Source organism: Varroa jacobsoni, unplaced genomic scaffold, assembly GCF_002532875.2.
Source record: "Varroa jacobsoni isolate VJ856 unplaced genomic scaffold, vjacob_1.0 scaffold_642, whole genome shotgun sequence".
Taxonomy (NCBI): Eukaryota; Metazoa; Arthropoda; class Arachnida; order Mesostigmata; family Varroidae; genus Varroa; species Varroa jacobsoni.
In genome coordinates this window covers 226,099-239,691 of record NW_019213544.1, presented here as the reverse complement: position 1 = coordinate 239,691, position 13,593 = coordinate 226,099, and the positions used below count along the sequence as shown (strand labels likewise).

Here is a 13,593-nt window from a genome sequence, read left to right as displayed (position 1 = left end):
GTGTGACTCTCGTTGTATACATTTAGATGGTGACACCAAACATGGTACATTGTTTTAAATGTCGTAAATAACAACACCTATTTTGCTACTGATACTAGGTACTTGTATATCTAGCGAGTGCCGCAACATTTGGCCTCCAGCTGCTGGGCATATTCGAACTTCTAAATTACTATTAGAGTTCTCTGATATTCATACGTATTATAGTATAGTATACGTATTATAGTATGGTAGCAATATTGATGAGAACTGAGCTTTTTTCAAATTCTGACAGATCCGTTGAGTTCATGCGTAAGAAATAATAGCTCACTTTAAACATTTCAAAGAAGTATAAGGATTCCGTCTGCCTGCTTCCTCAAAATCGCAATGGCTCCGCAAAGGTTCCGCCAGCCATCTATTCGACGGGACATAAACACAGACATAGCAGTAATATCTAACGCAGCATCTACAGACTCATCAGTGCCAAGATTACGGCTGATCGCAGCACACTGTTCGATAATAGAACGTTCGTTCAACTTACTAAGTCCAGCTAGAAACTTAATTTGAACTGCGGAATTATACGTTAGTGTGGTGTAAAAAAGGCAGACTGCTCTCAAGGAGTGCAACTTTAAATGGTAAACGGTAACGTTTTCTCACAATTGCGGAGTCATTTGTTTTCTGTATGATCTTTTCCATGTTGAAAACACCTATCAAGCAAGTTGTGTTGCGAGCCTCCTTGTACTAAAGAAAACTAACAGTGGACGCAATGAGACTTGATTCATTCTACGTCTTGTTGGGAAGTGTTGCCTTGGTTGGCATTTCGTTTGCTCAGGAAATTGCACCCGTGTTGGTAGTATTTCACGCACTAGAGTACAATGGCGCTGAGCCGGTGTGGACGCCTCGAGCAAAAATATCGATTAATTCACTATCACAGGTGGGTAGCTTAAGGTTTTCTACGAATTTGTAGAAAAATAGTACCTAAAAACTCTTTTGTAGCGCGAGTTTGTAGCATGCCTTTAGCACTACATTGCTTATCATCTTTATTCATGTTATTTATGATGATATCAATGATTACAGTGATACCCTATCGTACGTCGTTTTAGTAATGATATAAATCACCGCCAACATAATACGTGTACAATATTTAATTTCGGGTTCATACGCAGCTGTGATTTTTAGTTTCTAACGGTATCTACATAGCAACACACAACGGCAGATACGTTACGCTCAAACTATACGAATATATCTTTCCACTCTTAATGAAAACAATTACTAATAGAAGTACGACATGTCAGTCAGCTGACCGTTGCAAGTTTCGTTGAACCGTTTTGAATATATAATTATAGGCATTATAGTTCGGGAGTGTTCCAAGGTTCAGTTAGGTAGTGTTATCTGAAAAGCAGAACTATTAGTAAAGGGAAGTATATATGTATGTATATTATGTTCTTGACAAACAAATTACGCATATTAACGTTCAAGCTACATATATGTTTATTTTATTTTTACAATACGCTACAATTAAACGTTGACCAGTCGCTTAGCCCTACTGTTAATACAAATAAAAAATAAAGCTGTTTCTTGTTTTTTTACCTTGCTTTTGTATATTACAGCACACTGCCATGGCTGAGGCAAACCTGATGACTCCAGAAGATGAGGCCAAGCTTGAACGAGTAGTAAAGGGAGGTCGATACCAAATAAAAGTCGTTGACACGTCGACAGGTCATCACATCATCGCATGGTCTCCCCATTACAAGCCTCTTTCACAGAGACTTAAGGTACACACATGCCCTTAATCTACTTAAATTCGTCGTGTTATTTTTCAGATCTCGTAGAGTATATGACCTCCAGGCTTTTTTCTGTGTAACCATTTAACCCTGTTCCGTCAATTAATTCGTATAAGCAAGCAAAAAATATAATCACGTCTAATATTATTTAGCTGATCAAATGTCTCATATGCGTAGTAGCAATTTTTTTTAAACATCTGATTTGCTCTATAATTACATAATTGTTTGGAAAAGAGCTATAAATATGGAATATTGCAGAATTTGTTGAGTTCTTCGGCCTGTTTGGTACCTCGCAAATTATTTCCTATGTTTCCTACTAAAGTTAATTAACGACTGCTCAGATAAGCTAAATTTTAGTTTAAATAAGCGAGTATTACTAATTTAAAGGGTTTGGAATTACATATGAACGCTGAGGTTTATCACAAAAGAATAGTAACAATATTGGAAACCTGTACTATTGTTCGATTAGCAAAACCTAACTACGCTTGCTTACGCTTCTTAACAAACGTACCATTTATGTTTCACGTTTCCCACCAACGTGTGAAGGTATCGCTGGATCTGTCAGGATTTCTCGAGAGTGTTTCATTTCTACCGCCCGATGTTCAGGCAGGATCAGGAAAGGTCACCGAAAGAGATCGGTTTTTAAGCGTGCAAATCGATGTCATGAAAGTTGCTCCGGCACCAGAGACTGCTACGTACATTCAGCGATTGGAAATTGAACGGCGCGAGAAAGAGAAGTCCCAAGGACAGGACAATAGGAGCTTCCTATCCAAATACTGGATGTACATTGTGCCCATCGTGATATTTATGCTAATTTCGGGGGCATCTAACCCCGAAGGACAATAAGTGCGTGGGGGTCGTAATGTGTAGATTATACATATAGAAGAAAGAAATACATCTGTATATATAATAGGAAATTATCGGCTGACGGCAATGTAGTGTCCCCTAGAGTGGTCTTTAGAGGGAAACCAAGCCCATTTTGTTCTAGCCGATACAGAGATTTTAAAAAAGGCTAGTTGAGTATGATTTGACTGTTGCTGCTGCGGAAGGTTAGAAATGTTTTAAGATTTTTCATGGGTAGAAACCCTAGTTTATTTATTTACCTGGTATAATAAATACCTAGTCAAATTACCGCTAAGCAACAAATCTGTATTCTTTGATGAGCTACGCGTGGGGACTGCGTTCAAAGGTCGCTGGATTTTGCTGTTCATATTGCACTATTTCCTATTTGTCATTTATGCCATGGTCTTCATAGTGCAGTTGAATTATAAAACTTCAGAATAAATTAATATTAGTGGTTGATATTCTGACAGTTTAAAGTAAAAAAAAACGTAGACGGCAACACGGAATGCGAATGTGATCGATGAAGGATAAATATGTTTACATAAAAGTGTAATGCCGTGTCTTACATGAGTATTAATCATAATAACAAGGCCGCTGAAGGAATCGACTATACAGACGTCGTAAGTAGTTCGATTCAGGAATTGAATTTTATGGATCTCGAAAGATCTAAATTATCATAATGCTGGTTAAACCATGAGTCGCTACGGCACTCAATTTATTCAGAGCGATATACTACGTAATTGGTAAAATTTGTCACTGATAAATTTTAGGACTGAAGAATAATTTATCATTTGTTTTTTGCACCTACGAGTGTTAACGATTTTCTGTAAAGCGAATGATACATATCCATCATCATGAGATTCATCAAAAAACTATATAAATACCATTCTATCAATTACATTAAACTTTGCCTTTTAGGCAGCCAGATTAATATCCTTGGCGATTCTCTGTACATTTATTTGATTCTACTACAATAGAAATTTCGCCAGTTTTAATTCACTTAGCTTGACATACGAATACGTTCTGCCAAGTTTAAAGCGTATGGGCTAGATGTTAATATTTAAGCTACCTTTGACATTAAATGTACACATATTGAATCTGTCAGAAATGTCAATAGGAAATTAAATACAGACATTATTTGCACTTGACATCTATAGGGTGCATATGTGCGTATAGGCCGGGGTATTATTTGGCAAGTTCATCATATACGAAGGGTAACAGTGTCAAAGATTTTAAATGAGATCATTCTTCGTTTTCGAGCATCTTACGAGGAGTTCACGTTGAGGTTGCATCCGTCACCTAAAAAAAGACTCAGAACGTCAAGACACGAAGTATTGTGGGTGCATTATATGATGTATCACGGCGAATATACATGAACGCATACTGAAATCAAAGCAGGAAACAGGTTCAGCTTATGTATAAACACTACATTCTAGAACGAGATTTTTGTCCAGTAATTCTATAAAATTGATGCAAATATTGTAACTTCTGATGGTATATAAATTGCTCAATTTCTACTAACAAAATATTAGAGGTCGGTTTTTCTCTTCTAACGAACTTTTTCTTTACGCTGCTTGTGAAATCGACTAGGGCATAGATTAAGATTTAAGATTCTCGGTGCTTCAGGTGACTCAGTCTAGGTAATCTTGGTCATTTCAACATCTTAAGATAACTGTAAAATTCCTCTCGTTTGGCCTGTATAACTGTGATTTATATGCCAAAAGAGCGTCTCAATTTGAGCTCTCAAAGTATGAAAATAATTTAACGTTGCTTCCAAAGAATTGTATGTATTTTCGCTGGTGATATTTATCTCGCCGAGGAAGATGCCTGCTTTGACGGTTGCCAAAAACAAGTCATCCTAATAACGGTTCAAGGAAACAATCACACGATTTGAACTACAAACGTCACAAAGACGTCAGCTGAATGCCAATTTCTTGATTAACACGCGTTTCCCGTGACGTTGGTCAGCGGTCGATTATGTTCACCTGCGTTTGTGACGATTCGCCGTTGTCATGCGATACACTTGCAAATGCATTCGACACAATGACAAATCTCTAAAACAATATAACGTTTATATTTGAAGGATCTCATTGTCTTCATTATCACTTTTACACCTGTCTTTGCCATCTTTTTCTGTAGCTTCACGTTCAGTTGCGCAGCTGAGGTCATTGTATTGATGACGAAAAATCTTCTTTACCACCGAAATGTCAAGTGGAAGTAATGCAATCTGTAAAAGAAAACAAAGTACTGAAATCGTTTAATTTAGGATAGACAAACAGATCTAGATTTGCATGGTTTCCATAAAGCCAGTTTTGTTCTAGTAAACCATTAGTCACTAAAACTATGCAGGTTAATTAGACGTTTCCCTCTTTTAATGCTTATCTTTTTAATTTAATATTTATCAGACAATAGCATTTAAGTGTACTAGAATTATTAGAATGGTTAAGTTGAGCTCTTGTTGATCGGAATATCAAGAAAGCATACTAGTTATTATGCCTCAACTTGTTTACATGATTTTGTCCGGCGTGGCAGATCTCGGGCAGACTCAAAGCAATACATTGATCCCTCAGGGCTCGGGCTTGATCGCAGGGCGAATCACGTCGTGTCGAGGATTTTTTTTCGAAATCTGACAAGTCGGCCTCACGGAGCACTCGTACACTGCCCAAGGCTACAGATAAATTGATTGAGAATATCATTTTGTCACACTACCAGACGAAAGGATCACTTGCCTAAGCCATTGACTAGTAAGTTGCTCCGTTGAAAAGCATTATGGGACCTTCCTAGTCTGCTGCAGTATTATTATTACCACCACTTTGCGGCTCACACTTAGATTTTGACTGCGTGAATACCATTATTCGGGCTACCTATAATACTTATTCGAAATCTTTCCTGCCAAGCTAACGGCAAGGTTTTCCGCAATGGAGTTTTGGTGCTAACTGGTTTTAGCCCTGTGCACAAAAAGATACGTATACCATACGTACCATCATCAGCACGGACAGTAAGCATATCGAGATACCTCTTAAAGTTCTTAGTTAACGATCTTTTGTGAAGTCTCAGCTGAATTTCTTGCTTCGTTCTAGGAATGCGATGCCTTAGGCATTTCAACATACAGCACACGGTGAAAGCTGAAATGATTATGATAAAAATAAATTATGTATAAATATGAGACTTGGCTTTGTTGTAACGACCAGATCCTTTAATTTACTTAAATATGCGAGGATATCGAAGTCAGAATATTTCCTGGCCCTCGATGAGAGGCGTATCTTGGCTACGGGACCCATAATAGTATTGTGAATATATATAAAGACTTACATGATTACTGCTTTGCTACACAATTATTCCAACTAATGGCAAAATTTTAGGTGTGGTCATACTTGTATTAAAAAGCTACAGTAAGCAAATTGCTGCACTTTGGCATAACTGGAGCTAGCTATCCATCAAGGACATGTACTGCTGTTCTGTCTCTGTTTCTATTCTTGAGCCATTTTTGAGTTTAAATCATACAGCCGTCTTCAATTTTTCTCCCATAAAAAGAACCTTTTCATCATTAATTTAACGAAAAGACTTCTACTTGTTCCACTATTTCAATAATGCCTAAAACGATCGGCTAAAATTGATGTTCGGATGTATAGCCACATTTCATGAGACATAAACGGAGAAGGGCGCCGTCAAGGCGGAAAACAATTTCAAAAAGGTAAAATTTTTATCAAACACGTAGAGCGATTACATAATATAGTATATCCTATGGAGAAACCTCGATTCAACGCGGTTTGGATTAAAAGATTATGCATCTTTCAACAAGACGGAAAACCGACGCAAAAACGTCAGTGTATTTAAAATTGTGTGTCTGATAATTGGCTTCTTTTGCAGATAAGCCACTTTGACAGTTTAGTATTTGATCCGTTGTTTGCGACGTTTTTAAGCCAAACTTGAACAACTCCTATCGTACTGATATGATGACCGCCGTACTGTACTGATGGACTTCCGACCACTGTTAATAAGCGATTTGTGATTTTAAAGGAGAAAAGGCCTGGTTAATGCACTTTGATAGAAGCCTTTCTTGAAGCGAACGGCAGTTACATTGAGTAAATAGGTCGGTTAAGGATGCCTTTGTCTACAAGTCGTTTATAGACCTTTTATTCAAACGTCTGTTTTCATTAAAATGCAGGTTGTAAAAATTATATCAATTTCGACCTAATTTATCCCAGACAGAAATGAAAGGATGGACGGCTATGTAGGCGGGTTCCTGAGAGAGCTAGCAGACTTCTATGCTATCGGAAGCAATCGTCATTTTCTAAAACTAAACCTTGTGAATAAGCAACGGAGTCCGAGATGTTATTCAGGTATATTTATAGGTGGCATGTCGGACAGGGACGTCTCTGAAGGGATCAGCCCTTGAGAGTACAAGTATTTAGATCTGAGATGATTTCACAAACGGCTTTATCCAGCAACTCGTTCCAAATGAATCATATAGAGCTTCTTCTGTCGTGTTCATATTGAAAGTAAGAAGTTTGCAGAATTTGCGCGGTAAAAACAAAGTTTATTGGAGAAGCTAAACTTACTCATCAACGTTTTTGAGGGTTTCACTGAAATCGACATAGATCCGGATACAATGCTTACAGGCATGATCTTTAAATGAGCAATCCAAGTATATTGAAGCCCCTCTTTTGCGTTACATTGGCCACGCTCAGCTGCAGGAGAAAAATAGCTGTGTTTATCGAAATGCTGCCACGGGTTCTGTTGTTATTAATAGAAGTGTTACGATAAGGATGGAGAGCTCACCGGCTAACAATCAGAGAAAGAGCATTTTATCATCTACATACATTTGGAATCTTCACTGTCAGTCCAATTCCTTGTATTCTCAGCTTGTCAACAAGGCTAGCCAAAGGGGGCGGACACCGTTTACCAATTCGAATACCGCTTTTTTTATATAGAAAAGTCTGGGTTTGGCCATAAAAGTGCATGCATCTTTTTTCGAATATGCCGAGAATACAATCTAGATGCGCAGTAAAACAGGCCCCCTGGAAACGTACACAGCGAGTCCTAAAGTGTTTGACCTAAAAGATATAAAGAGACATTAGGCGCAATAGAAGACATCATTCACCCTGTCAGATAAGGATGGCCGAACGAAATTGAATAATATGATACTTAGAATAAGCACACGTCTAAGCCATAGTGAGTAGCAGTATAATGTTTTTTCAGTAACAAAGCCCATATTCAATGCTACATATATATATACTTACCAAAGCCATGCTGAGGCGACATCGCGATTCCTAAATCAAAAACCCTAAATGTACCGTAAACGGAAACTTCCTACCCGTTTAAAATACACGATATTCAACTTTAAACTATCGAATAAGAGGTTAAGTACAACAGCAATAAATCAGGTCATAGAAATGAAATTTGTGAACATCAATGTACAAAACCATTACCTTAGAGCTTACTAACAAATGGCCAAACTGTATGAGAATCCAACTTACTGAGAGATTTGTATTGGGGGGATGCCGTCGTGTATTCGCAAAACACAGCGGCGTATTCCGCTGAGTGGAATCTGCAGTTTAGCCTTAGTGTTTCATTTTTCGCGAGAATGACATGATCAAATTAATGTATCGGTATAGCTCTAGAGTTCCGTAGCATAGCCTCTAATCAACCAATTTTGATCGAATGTAACGAACTTCGAAACTGGAAATGATGAGAAATATATATCGTATTCTGAAGTCAGATAAGTACTACTATGATTCAGCTGTTGCTGTATTGAAAAATATGCCTGCAATAGACGCAAGTTTCAAATCGTTATGTGATGAACAGCGGCAACATAAATTAATGTTTCAGGTTTTACGTTTGGCATCGATTGTTGGCATTACTTTATCTCAACTACTATCAAATGGGCTAATCCGAGCGTTTGGCAGACCGCCCTTGCAATAGCCCTGAGAATAAAACTAAAACATCGTTATCCAATACTTTAAATGACTCCACAAACATCCACTTCTTTAATAGTCCATTGTGGCATGGCGCGAAGTGTATGACAGCTTTGAGATGTTTGTAGGAATTAGCGAGTTCTACTCCTTTCGACTATATTTGTTGTACCAAATTTTATTCCGCTAATGTAATTTAAATATCAAGCAAAGTTTTCCAGCGGTAGTCTAAATAAAAGCTGAATGCTACATTTATCTTTGATCACAATATATATATATATATATTGCACACATCTTTAGCCCTAGTATGTTAAGTTAGTTGTTACGAAATAATCGCATACTAGGTCTATAGGCTGCGTTGTTTTTCGAAAAACGTCCGAGATATCGTAGATACGTCGAATTCTAGGCCATGACACTAGCGTCTTCGAGATCTTCCTGTATATATAAATAAAAATGTATAAAGCGCTCTAGCAGCTTGATTACATGACGCTTTGACTACGGTAAAAGCTATGGATGGCAGTGGCAAGATATAACAGGCTCGACAGATATAGTATGTGATTGGCGTAAGTTAGTGATGCAAACGAATTCTCAAATTGTGGCCGTTCGATTTTGCAAGACACAATAGGTGAAATATCATTTTGTCTTTAATCAGCGAGGAAACCTTTGATCTCATTCTTGATTGATTAGCTTATGTCGGATCCGTTTGTCTCTACCTGCCTCTACGCTGGCGCAGATCCGCCTGTTATTCTATTAGTGAGGATCCCAAACTGGTTGGATGCCGATGTTTCCTATCACATCATATCTATACATTCTAATTATCACATATGTGCATAGTTGTGATTCGTTTTAGTTATTAAAGATTAAATCAGTGTGGGGCAAAGCTGGACCACTGTTTTGCAACTGTTATCTGGTTCTGCAAATTTAAAGACTTTTGACGTTTAGGGACAATTTAGATAAATCTTTCAGTGAAAATCACTTCTTGTGAGTGCCACTTTCAGTGTTTCCTCAAACTTTCGAGTCCTTAAAATTTTTTGCTTGCTTTTTCTTTGAGTTTCTGTGTACCATTCATTGCAAGTACTGGGGCTTAATGGCGAATGCCACTCGATACGTATTGTTCACCCGACTCACAAGAAATTTTTGTTATGTGTTATAGAGCAATAGGCGTTATGGACGCGAAGCTTTATTATTGTGCGCACGGGTTCTCAGAATATTTTTAAAAATGTTAATTGAAGCACCGAACCACCACACAAAAATGCGTAGTTGAAGTCATTGCACCTGCTATATACAATGTAATATTAAAACTAGTTTTTTTTTTCAATTTTACCGTAGGTGCAATGATGAATAAACGTGCGTACATAGACCAGCATATTCTCGACACACATGCTTATCACAGTTTTCAAGATCTTTATACCATTTTTTTTTTTTTTTTTTAATATTCATGGTGCATTCTTTCTTCTTTTTTGGAGCTCACAGACTTAAACTTTTCTGAGTTTTTGAGAAAGTTCCATTAGCAAAATTTCAATAGCATTATATGGCGAAATGTTTGCCTGTTATACTTGCTGCAACTCTTGCTCTCGATATAAAAGTATTTTTTAATATTCTACATTTTTCACATTATTCATTCACTGCATAATGATTTCTACTAAATAAGTGACAAATTCTTAATAAATAATAAACACTTAAAAATATCGATTATTTCCAAAATTTGCAGAAATCTGAATTTTAATAATAATAATAATAGTTATAACATCGAGTGTCAATCATAGGCAAAGACCGAAACAAAACAGAGTTTGGAGTAACTAAAACTGGTAATCAATTTGATATCCATTACACTAAACTGAAAGTTACAGTTGATTGTCATTGAGCTGTCACTGTCCGTCATTGAGCCGACAGAAGAACACTAATATCAAAATTACTACAAAACTGAGATGTGACCTAGCAGAAAATTTCTAATGTGTTCATTTAAGATCTGCGAAACTATCCTGAATTGTAATTGAATACATTTTTTATATTTCTATTGAAAATTGATTTCTGATTACGTGTGAACAGTGCTCTCGGGAGGTGCTATGGTAAAGATCGTACGGTAACAGGCGGTAACGTGCCGCATAATTCAATATCGGGGGAAATATTTTGCGTCAAATCAACAGACTTTATCATAGAAAGAAACAAAACTAGTGCTGCGATCTCACAAACGATAACAACTAAAGTCACCAACAAACGCGAATTAACGTTTACGGTCAAGCTTAGCGCGAAATTCGTTTTTCAAAAACAACGAAAAAACTAAACGGATAATCCGAATATACCGTTTGTTTTACACTATAATGTTGTATAATATCGTGTTCGCTTTCTGTCGATTCCACACTCAGTCTTTTAAGATATTTACTTCAGCACGGGCTGCCACGGAAACACGAAGTCATCCTTCACGATGTTCATTACACCGATACAGCCATCTCAATTGAAGTGTCGCCCTTCTTTTTCCCTGCAAAATAATTCTGCCTCTCTGAACCGCTAACTTTATTTAGTAGGGCACTTGCTGAGAGGCTAGCTTTGTTTTGTAACTAGGTTTTAAGTGAGATGTATGATCGATTGAGCACTGACCGCAAGTTCCTCTATCCTGTGCGGGCTCAAAAAAGGTTTGCGTATTTCGTGAACTATATTAGAAATTCGCCTCTACGGTTAATAAACAGACGTACATACGAATCGGTTTTATTTACAGAAACATGCTCCACAAAATTTGGTTCGTAACAAGACCAGTAACCTTGCGAGGTTTCTGCGATCTCTGTTAACATCTCAGTAGAGAAGCCTTGCTGCATTACATCTTGATGAACATGACAAGTTTCACAGTGAAACTAAATTTGATTTGTTATTCCATGAGTTGAGCAAGGTATTCCAGACTTAATTTTTTAGATCATAAGCTTAGACTGCATTGATTGTTTTATATCCTCGGACTTTTTCTAGCTTGAGAGATATCGAAAAAAGAAGATCTTTATATTAAGCTATTTACTCAACATGATAAATGGCATAAAAAGCCGCCATTATCTTTGGTAGAAAAGGCACTGTTTTGTGAAAAATGAAAAAAAAACAATTACGATTTTGAGTTTTCAAGCACGTACTTACCGATTAACACGGAACCACCGATAAGCATTAGAATAACTGTATCACTGACCGTCCCATTGCTGTTTCAAATCGTACCGGACCATATTACGCCCGCCATAACGTTAGATTTTTATCAAGGCTAAAAACACGGCTTATGGTCAAAAACAAAAGTTCAGTACAACTGCATCAAATGGCGTTTCTATAAAAGGTACACGATTTCTATTGGTTATAGTATACGGAAGCCTGGTTTTCTTCTGCTCTACAATAACTCGAATTCCATTAGGATGGCTGGTTGTCCATATCCACAAAGGAATACGATAACGTGCACTACGCAGCTTCGCACCAACTTCACTTTCTAGACACCTTAACGTTTATAGCAGTTAGAAGAGCATACTATGAGGCGTTAGCTTGTACCTTCTGTTATAGCGTATTCGGTAACTGAGGCTGTAACCAATGATAGGCGCTGACATAGTTGTCGGGACACGCAAACAAATAGAGAAGTTGAATCTCACAGGCAACAAACTAACGTCCTTGAATGGCTTTTTGATTAACCCGATGATCACGTCAAAGTGTCAACAATTATTTTATATCTCGCAATTGCAGAGAAACTGGGGTTTGAAGACGAATGCTGAGGTGGAAAAGGCTTATTTTTAATAAGAACATACTGTTTCCATAAATTCGCCCACGCTTTAGGAGACACTCACTAACGACTTCTGCTGCGGCGTGGCCTGTTTGCGCATGCCCCGTGTAAGATACACTCGACAACATCAGACCGGGTGAATGCGCCCCGGATCAAATATTCATCAAGCTTTCATCTCATCCAGTTACATCACAATCAAGCGTAGCGGTCACAGGAAGCGGTTGTGGTCAGAGGTCAGAGGTAAGCGCGCATTTTCCAAGGGCTGTACGGGGGACTTCGGGACGTATAGAATGATAAGTTCAGAACGACTCTTATCAACCGTATGGTGAAAGTCATTTTGGCAGGGAAAAGCTACAAATGAATGGTGGGAAACTGCATACAGATTACCAGTAGCATTAGTAGCGGTTGTCAGCTAAATTGAGGCTGTGACCAAATGATAGGCGCTGACGTAGTTGTCGGGACACACAAACAAATAGAGAAGTTGAATCTCACAGGCAACAAAATAGTGGAAGATTCGACCTCTCTACTTGCACTCGGCCCTTTGTTTGACATCTTTCTGTGTTGGAAAGCCTCATTGTATGAAGGATGACTTGATTTGACCGTATTGGTAATAAAACAGGTTTTCACAGACTCCATGCACACACTTACATTAATTTTTAGTTTCAATGAGGCCCTGTAGTACATAAAATCTAATCCCCTGAAGGTTTGGTTGTGATAACTTCACACGATGACGCAGTTGCCTCAACGAGCTGGAACGGGTAGATCTGACACTCATAAATCATAATGCCAGCGCTACATTCCAACTCGCAGAGGTCAACTTGCTTCCACTAAAAATTCCAGGTCTTCCTCAGCCGTCTCTTTTTGGGAGCTTGCACACCTGAAACTTTGGATAACACAAATGATAGGGGAAACTAAATATTGGCTCAGTAGTTTGAATTCGACAACACTGATATAGTCACTCCGGTACGGTTCAGAGCAATTCTGCAGAGCGTTTCTCCAATATAAGAATTTGTTTAAGTGCACTCATTAAGATTCAAGATGATGAAAGTCTCGAGTACAGAGTACCACAGTTTGTATCGTGCACGCGCGCAAAGCACATCTTCGGCTTTCCGGGGTCTCAATTTTGCGGGTTTGGAAAGCGCAATACATCCTTTGGCTGTTTATTACAATATAAGTGTCAATCAGATACACACATGGTCCATCATCTGGCTTGGCTTTCATCATTTTAAGCCTGCGGTTTTTCAGGTCCAGGCGTCGCCGGTTGGTATCACGATCAAGCCGGCTGCCTGCTCCACTCTGTCGGCTCGCACGCAGAACCCGTCAAATCACGGTGGGTGCT

The 13,593-nt window shown here is 38.2% G+C and overlaps 2 protein-coding genes across 2 annotated transcripts; one reads left to right on the top strand and one right to left on the bottom strand.

Moving 5' to 3' along the window:
- The first annotated feature begins 434 nt into the window (after positions 1-434).
- EMC10 (ER membrane protein complex subunit 10) lies at positions 435-4,688 on the top strand. The gene is made up of 3 exons (XM_022836421.2): positions 435-910; positions 1,587-1,751; positions 2,307-4,688. Exons 1-3 carry the CDS (start codon positions 743-745, stop codon positions 2,604-2,606), a joined length of 633 nt encoding a protein of 210 aa, XP_022692156.1. The 5' UTR covers positions 435-742; the 3' UTR covers positions 2,607-4,688.
- LOC111262280 (uncharacterized) lies at positions 4,659-12,941 on the bottom strand. The gene is made up of 2 exons (XM_022836422.2): positions 5,114-12,941; positions 4,659-4,830 (listed from the first exon to the last, which is right to left on the bottom strand). The coding sequence occupies exons 1-2, from the start codon at positions 5,297-5,299 to the stop codon at positions 4,675-4,677; spliced, it is 342 nt and encodes a 113-aa protein (XP_022692157.1). The 5' UTR covers positions 5,300-12,941; the 3' UTR covers positions 4,659-4,674.
- Positions 12,942-13,593: the final 652 nt, after the last annotated feature.

Bases quoted from the DNA above. Each gene is read 5' to 3' on its own strand.
- EMC10 (XM_022836421.2), top strand. From the start codon at position 743: ATGAGACTTGATTCATTCTACGTCTTGTTGGGAAGTGTTGCCTTGGTT. The intron at 911-1,586 runs GTGGGTAGCTTA...TGTATATTACAG, and splicing joins CGATTAATTCACTATCACAG to CACACTGCCATGGCTGAGGC. The intron at 1,752-2,306 runs GTACACACATGC...CAACGTGTGAAG, and splicing joins CTCTTTCACAGAGACTTAAG to GTATCGCTGGATCTGTCAGG.
- LOC111262280 (XM_022836422.2), bottom strand. From the start codon at position 5,299: ATGATATTCTCAATCAATTTATCTGTAGCCTTGGGCAGTGTACGAGTG. The intron at 4,831-5,113 runs GTAAACAAGTTG...TTTCTTTTACAG, and splicing joins GCCACGCCGGACAAAATCAT to ATTGCATTACTTCCACTTGA.